Here is a 13,167-nt window from a genome sequence, read left to right on the forward strand (position 1 = left end):
TCGGACATTACAGCATTAATATATGTAAAAAAGAATTACATTATCTTATCTGTAGCCATCTGACTATGTATGTACAGTACTAACTGAAAACATTTCTTCATACATCAGCGGAATTAAGACTCAAAATCACAAAGGCTTATGCAATAATAAATGAATTAGTCTTTAAGGTGCTGTACAGTACTCTACTACTGAACTGATGTTGGAGACCATAGGATGTATCTGGAAGGCACCAAGGTGAAGAAAGGCGGATACAGAAGTTTCTAGGATTCTGTGAAAAATGTGGAATGTATCCATTATAAAAACAGCTATGCACTCTTAAAAATGTATCTCTGTGTTTGTATCTGTATATGGACGACACACAATACCCAGCTGTTGAAAATAACAGATTACACTTGCAGAAATGACACATATAGAAGACTATCAATAGATGTGAACCCCCCACTCCCTTCCTTTTCGTGTGTGTGTGTGTGTGTGTGTGTGTGTGTTAAGATAAATTACATGTAGTATCACAGAATTTGGTTTTCATCGAGTTACTAAGATTAGCATTTTGAACAGGGGGACTATGTTAGAATTCTGTGGGGTTTTAAAAAGACCATTTGAATGATCTTGGAGACACTTCTCCATAAAAACTGCACACTCACTCTTGCACAACTGGCCTTCCAGTAAGAGATGAATTTAGACTTGATAATATTTGAATCAGCCTGACCGCTCTCACTGAAGTCACATTCATTTCAGTGGGTTTGCAATAAATATAATTCAGTCTAGAACTAACCCAGGCATAGCTATGATGTTTCCCAAGCTCCTGATGGATGGGCTCTTGCTGGTGAAGTAGAAGAAAAAAGAAGTTTGATTCTTCACTCCCTTGCTCCCTCCCAGTGCAAGCAGTAGGAGCAAACAATTTAGGTAAGTCCCATGATCTTGAAATGTGGCAGATGGCTGGAAGCCTCTCTTTGTGTCTATTTCTAACCCTGTAGAGGTTAGATTCATGGAAAGATCTTGGGGGGAAAGATGTGTCCAAGACTAGATCTCCCTCACCAGTGTCAGAGCTCTGTTCCTTGTGTCAGAAGGGGATATCTACATTCACCTGAGACCATCTATGATCCCATCCCAGGGACTCCACAATTACAGCCTAAGAGAACCATGTCATGTGTTACACATGGGGGACACAACACAGGACTTACCATTCTGTAATGCTTTTATGTGCTCTAATTACAGATGTCTCTATATCTATAGGGTGATACCTCATTCCTCGCAATTCCATGGCTTCATCTAGCGCACCTACTACATAAAGTGCATCATGCCGCTCTGGTTTCAAGAAAGAGGGGGGAAAGAAAAGAAAATAATAAAAATCACTGTATGAAATGTTATCATATCTATTTTTAAACTTAAGCACACCAGCACCACCTAAAGGTTTACTTTGATAGTCTGCTTACTATATTTCCATTCCCTTTTGTTGGCTTCCAGATGGTCAACATAATGAAACAGACTTACCAAAACAAGCTGTAGTAGTGACAAGAAATTTAAAACAAAAGCATAACAGTAAAACAGCATTGCATTTATTTATTTTTTCCTCAAGATAGTTAGTTTATTGTCCTTAATTAATTAATTAATTTCTTCCAGTGTATTTCTTCCAGTGCAGGACCCAAAGTGGTCCACAACGTGAATTGAAACAAAATATAGCTAAAACCAATCACCTATAAAAGTGAAGATTTTTTTTTAAAAAAAAAGCCCATTAAATGAGTTAGCACCCACCATTAAAACCCTTCTGCAACAATCAGTTCATGGCTAAAACCCTATTGAAATGATAAGGTCTTTTCTATGAAGTTTTCTATATAACATATAATCAAGGCTACGAAAAGCCACAGAACAATCGATAATGGAACAACAGTTACAATAATCTCAAATAAAGCCCATTAAGGTATAAAAACAACAGTCATCTGATTCTGAGTCTAGGGAGTTTATCACACAGGAGGAATTTCTCTTAATTTCGAATGAAAAGAAAGTGGGGCCAGAACGCATTCATGTGAATTCGCTAGTTCAGCGAATTTATGTGAATTTGAATTGCGTTTGAACTGACTTCCCATTGTCCAAAAATAGCTTGCTATTTCACGAAATTGCGTGTGATTACCTCTCACGCAATAACATGAAACCCCACGATTGCGTTCGGACTGACTTCCCATTGCCTGAAATTGTGTGTGGTAGTCTATCAGGTAATAATGTTAATCCCCATGATTGTGTTCAGATTGCCAATGGATTATACTTCCAATTTCCCTTGTCTGATAACGTCCTAAGACTAGGGCTATGGGACATCTGTGTTCAAATCCTTGCTCAAGCACAGAAACCCATGGGGTGATCTTGAACAATTCACACTCGTTTAATGACAATGCCCCCACAACAAATCTTGCTAAGAAAACCCTCTGAGGGTCATTATAAGTCAAAGTCAACTTGAAGGCAAAAAACAACAACAATAGCCCAGACAATTCTGGAGGTGAAAATACTGGTCCCTGGACCATTTGGACTGGCAAGCTAAAAACAGCTTCTTGTGTTACTTTCATAATTTAAAATGGTAAAGAAAGCCCCTCCCCCCAAAAAAAGAGAGAGAGGGAGGGAGGGAGGGAGGGAATTTTTCTGATGTGTGGTTATTACTCAGCTTTAGCAATGCATATCAAAGAGAATACTTGTAAACCAAACTGTTCTATGGCAGAATGCAGAAGCAATATTAGGCTGCAAGGCCTGGAGGTCTGTGTGGAGTTAGAGAAGCAGCTGTACTCAGCCCACAAACATTCAAAAAAGAATAAAGTAGCTTACCTCCATTTGCATCTGTAAGTTCTGTTCTTCTCAGGAAGCCCAGGTAGCCAGTCCGTGCCCAGATGGTTTGTGTATCTCCGAAACTAAGTCTTGAGTTAAAATGATCTGACTGTAAGGACTCATCTCCATAGATAGTAAAATAGCCACTGGCATTATGAGCACTGTGAACCCATATCTGGTGGTGGTAGGGAGAATAATATAGGTTTCTATTAATGAAAAATCATTGGTGAACCCTTTCTCCAAACACTTTCATTTTAAGCACCTTCAACAAGATGAATATCAGCTGAGCAATCAACCTTCTTTGCTAAGAGAAATACTGTATAAATTCATGTAGAAGTCTGGAAATTTTACTCAAAAAATTAATCCCCCAAAAATGAATCGACTTATTTATAAGCCAACTTAAGTACTGTACTTTAACTATCCTGGAACCATTGATCCCCCCATACTCTTTCATCTATCCATCCTTTAGGGCGAACACAAACAGCCTGATGGAATTTTGTAAGTTTTTTGGCATTGTTTTCCTTGCTTCTTCCTTTAGATCTTTTGGTTCATGCTCCTAAGTTTTACCCTCAACTTATCCACAGGTCATATCAAAATTCATAATTCTGGCCCCTGAACCTGTCCTTGGCTTATATCGGAGGTCAATTTATAGTCAAATATATATGGTACCTTGTATCTTGAAAATGTAACAACCTGGAAACCAAATACCAACACTGTGAGCAGTTCTACCCAAGCCAACCTACAGCACATTCCAGACTTAACCCAATTTTATATGCATTCTATGGGATATCATCAACTGATAGTTTGCTGGAGCTCACTGCTACATCTAATCCTGGTTGTGCATTAAAATATAAATTAAACACTGACATCCCATCATGTGGGCACACCAATTCCAGTGGCCCTGAAGGTATGATGCTGATATGTATCCTAATCATACAATCTGGGCAAACTGTTTGATTGTATGACACCAAGAGGAAGAACCATTTCTGTGACAGAAGGAATGGCTTATCCTTAAACTACAATGGAGCAGAAAATGTCTTAGGAAGACTAGCACTAGGTTTGAAGGGACCTGGGATAAGGTAGTGTCTCTTCCCCCTGCTAGGTTTTGTAATCCCTTTCATAAGTAAGCTACCCCTGCCCAGTACAGTATTCTTATCAGGCAGCGGTGGCAAGGTATCTTTTATTTTTACTTCTTTTTTTAAAATCAAGGCAATGCAAACTTGTCAAGCAAGATGATGGATAAAACTCTGCCTGACATTTTCCATCTCCTTTTCTGCCTCGGGGCCTTGATATAGCAAGGTCCAGGAGCATTCTGAGGAAAAGGAAATGACAAAGCTGTGAACCTATGGCCCACTTCATTTTACAGCTTGTGTGTATGCATGTAAAAGGAATGAAATTGCATATATCAACAATCTGCTTGAACCTCAATGAGTCCTCAAGGGCATGTGAACTCTGTCATACCACATGACAATACTAGGCTTGTGTATCAGCATTGCATGGGCAAATGCTAATGGAATATTACAGGCCAGAAAAAGACCTGAAAAGATCTGTGTGAAAAGAACATCTCAGGATTTGGGGTCATTTTTCTGATACAACATTCTCTATTTCTGAGGCGAAGAGGCGTTCTGCTAATGCAAGGATGAGTAATGTGTGGCTCGCCAATCATTCTGCAACCTTAGCTTTGTTGTCTACTTACAGTCCAATAATATTTACAGGGCAACATGCCCTGTATCCTTGAGCTAATGGAAAGGTCCAAGGCAAAATTCCAATTTGGATTTGACTCTCATAGGCCAAAATCTAATTGTTAGTCCAAAAGAAAACAAACCAACAAAAATTTGGTAAGCCAACACTTACCAAAGTTCCACTGATTCAGTGGGGCTACTCTTTATCTGGTATGAAATCTGGATTTAAATTAACATATAACTGGAACAGTGCATGTACAGTGGGCTCTTGGAATCCACTGGGGTTTGGTTCCAGGAGCCCCTGTGCATATCAAATCTGTTGATGCTCAAATCCTATTAAATGCAGTGGTGTAGTAAAATAGTGTCCCTTATATAAAATGTCTATTTTATATAAAATATTTAGCTGAAAACCATACTATATACCGTACTACTATATGCCATTCTACTTTTTATCATACTACTATATACCCTTGAAGGTGGATAACAAACTTTTTATCATACTACTATATACCCTTGAGGGTGGATAACAACAACAACAACAAAATGAAATGTCTAAATCAAGGTTTCCTTTTTGGAATTTATATATTTTTAGAATATTTTCAAGCCATGGGTGGTTGAATCCATGGATAAGGAATCCACGGATACGGAGGGCTGACTATATGTATCAGAAATGTGTGTATGCAAGTATGAGAGAGACTGTGTGTTTTAGAAAGTAATGACTGTGAGGACTGAAGAGTGTGACCAAATATGTTATCTCTTTACAGGAGTATACCTGATAAAAATTAATTGGACAGGAAAATCTCAATGAAGAAACCAGTAGGTTTTTAAAGAAAATGAATCCTAGGAATGATACTCACAGTTTTTAACTGTGACAAGACACATTTATCTGCAACTGACTTGCTATTAATTTCACACACTTCTATAATGCTGCGTGGTGCCTACCTGCCTCAAGTGGGCTATTTGCCATCACACTTATTAAGGAAAAACTGTGACGGAAAGAAGGCTGCTTTTAACCAAGTCATGCAATTCAAGTACCAACTGAGGCACAGCTTGTGACTCACCTCTCCAAGATGAGAATCTCCCAGGGGCCCCTTTGTTTCTGGATTTGCAATAATGATACGAACACCAGGGAGGATCTATTGAAGACAAAATGAGTCACATTTGTTTCAGGAGCATGATGATGTGCATATTGTTTTATGCGACCATAGAACTTTTCTCCTTGTGCCCTGAAGCTCTTCAAGAGACTCTTACAGAAGGATTTAAAAAAAGAAAGAAGTTGGCAGTGTTTCTTGGAAGAAAATTGTGTGGGAGTAGCTCAGCCTTGTAAATGTCTCATTATGAATTGGATTTTCACTGAGAACCATAAGTCATCAGTTTTGTTTTGTTTTTGCTCATGTCCAAGGCAGTAACTACAAAAAGTAATGCTGATAGGGAAATTAGACCCAAATATGTACCAAAAATCAAAGGGGGAAAAAGGAGTCCACCAGCATCTTTAAAATCAGCATGATGCAGTGGTGTGAATATTGGACCAGAACTCTGGAAAAACAGGGTTTCAATCCCTGGGATATAAGTTTCTTTTTAAAACTTTTGTATGTCTTTTAAACAATCTTAGACTGTTTAATGTGGGGAATTTTTTTATTATTATTGTTAAGGTTTTTTAATTGACTTTCTTTATGAGCTGCCTTGGGTCCCAATCTGGGAGAAAGCAAGCATACAAATGAAATAAATAAATCCCTCCTCATTCATGGAAACTCTCTGGGTGACTGTGGGCAAATCGTAATCCACCAGCCTCAGAAGAGAGCAATGGCAACCCCACAATGAACAAATCTAGCTGAGAAAACTCTTATAGGTTCACCATAGTGTCTCCATATGTTGGAAATGATTTTAAGGTACACAACAAACAATTTGAAGCCCACAAAGTAGCAACTTTAAGACTATTTATTTCTATTTATTTCAGCACAGGCTTTCCTGGACTTCAGTCCAGTTGGGCTGAATTCATGAAGGCTTATCCTGAAATACACTGGTGGACTGAACTGCAGGATACTTGAACTGGACAACTAACTGAACTCCAGTTCACTTGGACTAGAGTCCCTGAAATCTTATGTGGAAATAAATTGACTGGTGTTTTTGTCTTAAAGGTACCACTAGATTCCGTCTTTCTTTTTATACAGAAACAGACTTAACACTGGCATCTTTCCAAAATATGCAACGTTAACAACTGGGAGAACATTATTGTTGCCACCATGATAGCAATACTCATGGCACTGACATCACATCTCATATGGAGTGAGAATGTGGGTTTCACAGGTCCAACATGCACCTGAGCATGCTGGATGTGCAGACATTGTCAGAGAAGATTGTCCCACTGCATTCTCATTCTACTTTATGTTGTAATGCCTGCTTCAACATCCAAATGTAACAACATCAAAATATTTGTTTAAAATTCCCCTTAATAAGTCAATAATTTTTATCTTTTTTGAATGTATTTACCTTTCCTGATTCCATGAGGGGCAAACTATGTGGCGATCCTCTTTCTACTAAACGTACTCTGAAAAACAAAATGCAAAAAAATTATGATGACTACACAATAACTGCAGTACTGCAAGTAAATGTCAGGTACGTGGTTACTTTTCCAGCACTTGAGTTTCAACTACCACCAGTCTGCAGCGTAGTTCCTTACTTTCTTCACAGCAAGAGAGACAAACTTACATTTCCCTGGAAGGTGAAACATGCTAATTTTTAGATTAAAGTTGCTAGTCATGTACCACTTACTGAAAAATAAGTTCCACTCAACACAAATGTCAGGAGTCATGTTTGAGATTGCATAGGCAGCCACAAACTTCAAGACAGAGCACAGAGGAGGAAAAGGGTACTTTAAACAGCAGCCTCAGGGCTGTCATGAAAAGTGGCAGGGTAGAGAAGATTATTGTGGATCAGTTCAAGCATAATCTGCCTAACCATTAGGCAGTATGAGGCACTTGCTTCAAGCAAAAAATGCTCAGTGATGTGGAGGGGGCAGCAGATCTTTACTCCACTGGAGCAACATTTCTCAGGCTATCTGAAGCAGGGAAATGGCTTTTACTTTTCCTGCAATGTGTCTGAGATTGGCACCATTTTTTGTATCAAATGGCTCCAACTGTTTCTTTCCTCTTGGAAACTCTCCAGCACCTGGCAAATCAATGCTCCTCGGACTAACACTTTGTGTAGCATTGCTCTGGAGGACAGAGCCTCCAGGCAGCTTCTCTACATCATCTAAGCTGGCTTGCTGCTTTAGGGAAGGTGAGGTGGAGGATGCTGTCCCATCACTTGCTTCAAATAATATTGAAGACCTGGTCAAGTCTTCCCACCAGGGCCCTCCGTTCTGGTAGTCAAGGTCTGCTGTCCCAGCCCAGGATTTCCTCTGCCCCATCTCGGATTCGCCCCTTTTCACTTGCTGCCCCTCACTCCTGGAACCTTCTTCCTCCACAAGCAAGAGCCATCACTTCTTTAACCAGCTTCAAAACGGAGTTGAAAACCATCCTATTCAGAGAAGCCTTCCCAGGCATCGCATAATTGTCGCTTACTATCTGATGTTCTGTTGTTGGCTGTTTATCGATCCATTTCCTGTATTGCTATGTACTGTATATGTATTATCCTACTTATTATTATTATTATTAACCTTTATTTATAAAGCGCTGTAAGTTTACACAGCGCTGTACATCAATTTTTTAGTCAGACGGTTCCCTGCCCTCAGGCTTACAATCTAAAAACACATGACACAAAGGGATACTTGTGAGTATCTATTTTCCCTGGATAATGATTAACCTTCCATTATGAAGCCAAGCCCTCCCTCCAGTCCATCTGCCTTGGTCCAGGCCTCGGAGGTTGAGAGGAACTGCTGGACCTCTTACCCTTTCCCGTCACCACTCCCTTCTCCTTCTGTGTCATGTCTTTTTAGATTGTAAGCCTGAGGGCAGGGAACCGTCTAACTAAAAAGATTGCATGTACAGCGCTGTGTAAATTTACAGCGCTTCATAAATAAAGGTTAATAATAATAATAATAAAGTCAGTATCTGTGGGTGGAATGGTATTTTGTCTTATGCTAAAGGCAGCAAAATGTCTCAGTGAGGCACTAGGTTTGGGTGGAAAGAAAGGCTAGTGGGTTAGTTCTTGTTCTTGACAAACATCACCTGGCCAGATCTAGAGATACTTACTTCATTTGCCAAAAGAGAGTATTGCTTTACATGGAATTGCTTGTTTACTGGTTGAAATACAAAGCTTTTGTATACTGATGTTGATTAATTTATATTTATGTGAAGTCTTTCAAACTATCGTTTTTCCTGATTGAACTAAACTAAACAAAACTAAAAATGGGAGCCTGCATAAACTTCATGCATATGCACAACCCACTGTTGCTCTGAATAATCCTTTGACAATAAAATTATGAGTGATTTATAATGGCTTTTAAAGAACTGTTTTAACTTCTTCATGTATTCTATTATAAATTTAGGAGCCACTTTGCAGTCTCCTCTTAGTTTAATTAGTACAGAATAGACTTTAATATTAATTCATTGGACATGCCCCAAAAAATGAGCACACATTATAGATGTGCCTTTATTCCTTGATTTACACCCTGGTTAACAACAAAAAACAACTCCCTTGAAGATGTGAGGATTGCATTTAATTGGCAAAATCATCTGTTTTGCCTAAGAAAACTCTATGAAATTCATGAGGTTGCCAAAAGTGAACAGGTGACTTGATGACACACATCACAGTGACTTTGTAATGTAAAACACTGAATGCCAATGACACCAAGATCACAACCAGTGAGCTCAGTGGTTAGATGGAGATTTTAAGATTTTTTTTTCAGTGCCCTGCATGGGTTAAATGCAAAGCTGGCCTGGAATATCTGCATGACAGATGACTGGGAGAGGAGGCGTGATCTTCCCCAGATCTCTTTGAGGGTGATAAAAACATGTTACACGCACTTCCTTTGCGTTTTTCTTCTTTAAAAGGGCCATTGGGATTTAAACTAGTGCTGATCTTTCCAAGCCTCTATCAGAGTGCAGAACTAAAGGCTAAAACCTGTGCTAAATTCCTGTTCATAAAACAAGAATCTGTCAGAAGGTGTTTTATTTTTTAACTGAGCCTCTTAAACAAACTCCTACTCAGGTTTTACAAAGGAAATTAATCATTCAGCGCTCGACATTTCTGCTTTAAGAAAATCTGTCAAAAGCCAAGCCACAAATCCCTTTTCTTACAACATATATTTACATGCTGGCGAACAACTGAGAATCCATGCTGTGATTTCATGAGACTTATCAAACACTGCTCCAAATGTCATTCCAATGGCAGATGAAGGAAAATATCAGAACAGGAAACTTTTTCAATAGGAAAACTTGCTCTGTGGGCACTAGGAGGCAGCTAGGAAACAGCAGCATGTGGCACTGATAAATTTGGTGCATGCCGAAGGGGACTAGGAGATGCTGGGAGAAAGGCGGTAGGAGAAGTGAAAGTTGGCAAGAATCTTTGAAATGTGGGTTATGAATGGATACAAAACAAGCTATGCAGAGATAGCATGGAGTTATGCTTATATAATGGTCTTAAAACACTGATATAGTGTTTTTAGAAAGCCCTCCTGAAACTTAAAAACCAGGCCTTTTTTTTTTAGCATCTGTACATCACTCTCAGTTTTATTTAAACAAAATGCTTTGAGTGTAAATGAAGAGAAAGAGGAAAAACTGCTGATCCATGTTCCTAGCAAGTCAGTCCCTTTCGCTGTTCAAAGATGAGTTGGTTACTTGGCATTTTTAGCATTATTGGCTCGCATTTTTTCCAGCCCTTTTGTGTGTGTGTGTGTGTGTTTTGCAAAGTGCATGTTTCTCAAGAACTTGGGATCCAACCTTTTTAGAGATTCATATCTGTGCTACCTGGGCTTCTTAATGCCATTTCTGTGCCACTTGCAAGACTGATTGTGTGTGGTGTGTTTGCTGGACCTGGCCATAGCTTAAACCTCCATTGCAGTTCGAGAACCTAACCAGAAGAGCTTTTTTTTAAACTAGCCTTTTTCTTTTTTTAAGAAAAAATGTCCTATTTTACAGAAGCTGCTTTAAAATGTTTCAAGGCATTTATTTCCATTGATACCTATATCCTGGCTTACCAGATATCATAATCACAAAGGAGGACAAGGCACTGCAAAATGTAGCACATTCCAGAAAAATGTTGGGCATTACCAAATGAAAGCTAAAAACACTAATATAAATATAAATGTATGCTTAGTTTTTTTGTGGGTTTTTCAGACTATGGACCCATGTTCTAGACGAGTTTGTTTCCGACATTTTGCCATGCTTCTTAGACATGCTCAAAATGAAGGACATTTGAAATTCCTGTTGGAGAGAAGGTTGAAATGTAAAGGACGACGTCTGGTCACCTTGCCTACACCAGGCTTGGGAATTGTGCAGTTCTCAACATATTTGCTAGGGCTGCTGGCAGTTTCACATTTCAGGCTGGATGTTGCCTGCACCTGTGCTAAACCATGGTTTTGTGTAATGATCATGAACAAAACCAGCAAGTAATTTTTGCCCATGCAGCTGGGACATGGGGTTTGGATGATGTTGCTTTTTGCTGTCCTTACTGTGGTTAATGTGAACTAATAGTTACCTTTAAATAACTTCTGGTTTGTTTTTTTAACAAGTTCTGAAACTGGCTTGTTGAAACTAACCACAGTTCATGTTGACCATGAACTGTGGTTAATTGTATGCAGAAAATGCATCCCAATCTCCCCTAACCATCACACAAATGATGAAGGAGAGAGAACAGAGGGAATGTACAAGTGTGAGGCCATTAAGAAAATTATTACTGTTGTTACTATATTTATTTGTACCCTGCTATTCTCCCAGTGTTGAGAACCAAAGCAGGCTTACAGTCTAAAAGCCCGATACAATTAAAAATTTACAACAGTGACAATTAAAATGAAATTAAACTATTACAATATTAAAACAGATCATTTGTTTAAAAATAGAATACAATTTAAAAATCTAAGAGCACTTAAAAACCATACACCCCCCAGGATGTTCTTTAAAAATGTTCTGTTTGAAATGACTGTCTAAACAGAAATGTCTTAGCCTGCCAATAGAAGGACAACAAACAGAGGGCCATTCTGTGGTCTCTCTGGGAAGGGAGTTCCAGAATCTAGGGGCAGTCACTGAGAAGGCCCTCTCTTGTGTCCCACCAACCGTGTTTGTGATGGTGGTGGGACTAAGAGAATGGCCTCTCCTGAAGATCTCAGAGCCCTGAACGGTTCATACAAGGTGATATAGTCTGCCAATAGTCTGGACCTGGGCCATATAAGCTATACAATTTCACACTTCTACAGAACTTAGTTCTTAGTGAGAGCCAATGTGATGCACTAGTTTGAGTATTGAACTATGACTCTGGAGACCATGGTTTGAATCACCAGACAGCCATGGAAATCCACTGGGTGATCTTGGATAAGTCACATTCGCCCTGCCTCAAGTAAAGGCAAACCCCCTATGAACAAATCTTGCCAAGAAAACCCCATGGCAGGTTCACTTTAGGATCACCATAAGACAGAAACAACTTCAAAGCAAACAACAACAACAGAACTTATGCTGTGTACTAGTTCTCCTTTTTCTATCTAAACTCATTCTCAAGAACTGAGAAATTAAAATTAAGTTACAAATTGCGCTTCAGGTTAGAAAGTTTGATGCCATGCGATGTTTAATGCAATAAAGATTAAGAGTAGTTAAATTTCTGCTGGTGATGAAGTTACAGAATGGTTGCCTGATCTAAAATAAAGGAATAGCAACTTGGGGGCCATTCACACTACCTTTTAAACTGGTTTTGAAATCGATTCTTCCGCATGAAGTTCATATTGGGCCCGATTCTGTCACAATCCATGTCGAGGCTTGCACAAGGAAATGCCCCTTACCGGCAATCGGGCTAAAATCTGCCTTTTCTGAAAAGACCCAGGTTCCGCGAAATATGAACTTGCCCTCGATCATGATCGGGGCAAATTCAGGGAGGGATTAAGGTCAGAGGGCGGGCAGAAGTCAGAGCATTCCCTCCCCTCATTGGAGGGGAGGGGAAGGAGGAGGAGGAAAGAGCCAAAGGAAAAAGGGGAATCTGGATGCAAAGGGTGACAGGAGGCAAAAAGGGGGTGACTGACGGGATCAATTCAGGGCAGGTCAGGGTGCTACAGCAAGGGAAGCCTCTGCTATCCGGCAGAGACCTTTTTCCTTTGGATTTTAATTTTTTAAAATTATTTTTGGCTGTCTATGCGCATATTCTTTCCTTTGGAATGACTGCTGCAATGCAAATGAATGTTACAATTCGAATGTAATGTTGCAACTTGGCAAATTGATACAGCTTTTGCTACTGTCTCTAAGGAATTCAGGGGTAGCGTATTTTTTCCTTTGGAATGACTGCTGCAATGCGAATGAATGTTACAATTCGAATGTAATGCTTCTCTTTCCAATTAGGCAAATTGGCAAATTGATACAGCTTTTGCTACTGTCTCTAAGGAATTCAGGGGTAGCCTAGGGAAAGCAAAAGAGAAGAAAAAAAAAGCATCATTTTCTGGCATTCCGAGGTGAGGAATTAATTTTATTGTTGTTGTTGTTTTATTGTTATTATTATTATTATTATTATTATTATTATTATTATTATTATTATTATT

At 39.2% G+C, this 13,167-nt stretch overlaps 1 protein-coding gene across 1 annotated transcript in view; it reads right to left on the reverse strand.

Moving 5' to 3' along the window:
- DIP2C (disco interacting protein 2 homolog C) overlaps positions 1–13,167 on the reverse strand; it is a 378,320-nt gene that overhangs the window by 3,682 nt on the left and 361,471 nt on the right. The window contains 4 exon segments of the mRNA XM_042473238.1: positions 1,182–1,305; positions 2,809–2,983; positions 5,552–5,626; positions 6,981–7,038. Of these exon segments, the coding sequence (XP_042329172.1) occupies positions 1,182–1,305; positions 2,809–2,983; positions 5,552–5,626; positions 6,981–7,038 (432 nt within the window).

This window comes from Sceloporus undulatus, chromosome 6 (genome assembly GCF_019175285.1).
Source record: "Sceloporus undulatus isolate JIND9_A2432 ecotype Alabama chromosome 6, SceUnd_v1.1, whole genome shotgun sequence".
NCBI classification, from domain to species: Eukaryota; Metazoa; Chordata; class Lepidosauria; order Squamata; family Phrynosomatidae; genus Sceloporus; species Sceloporus undulatus.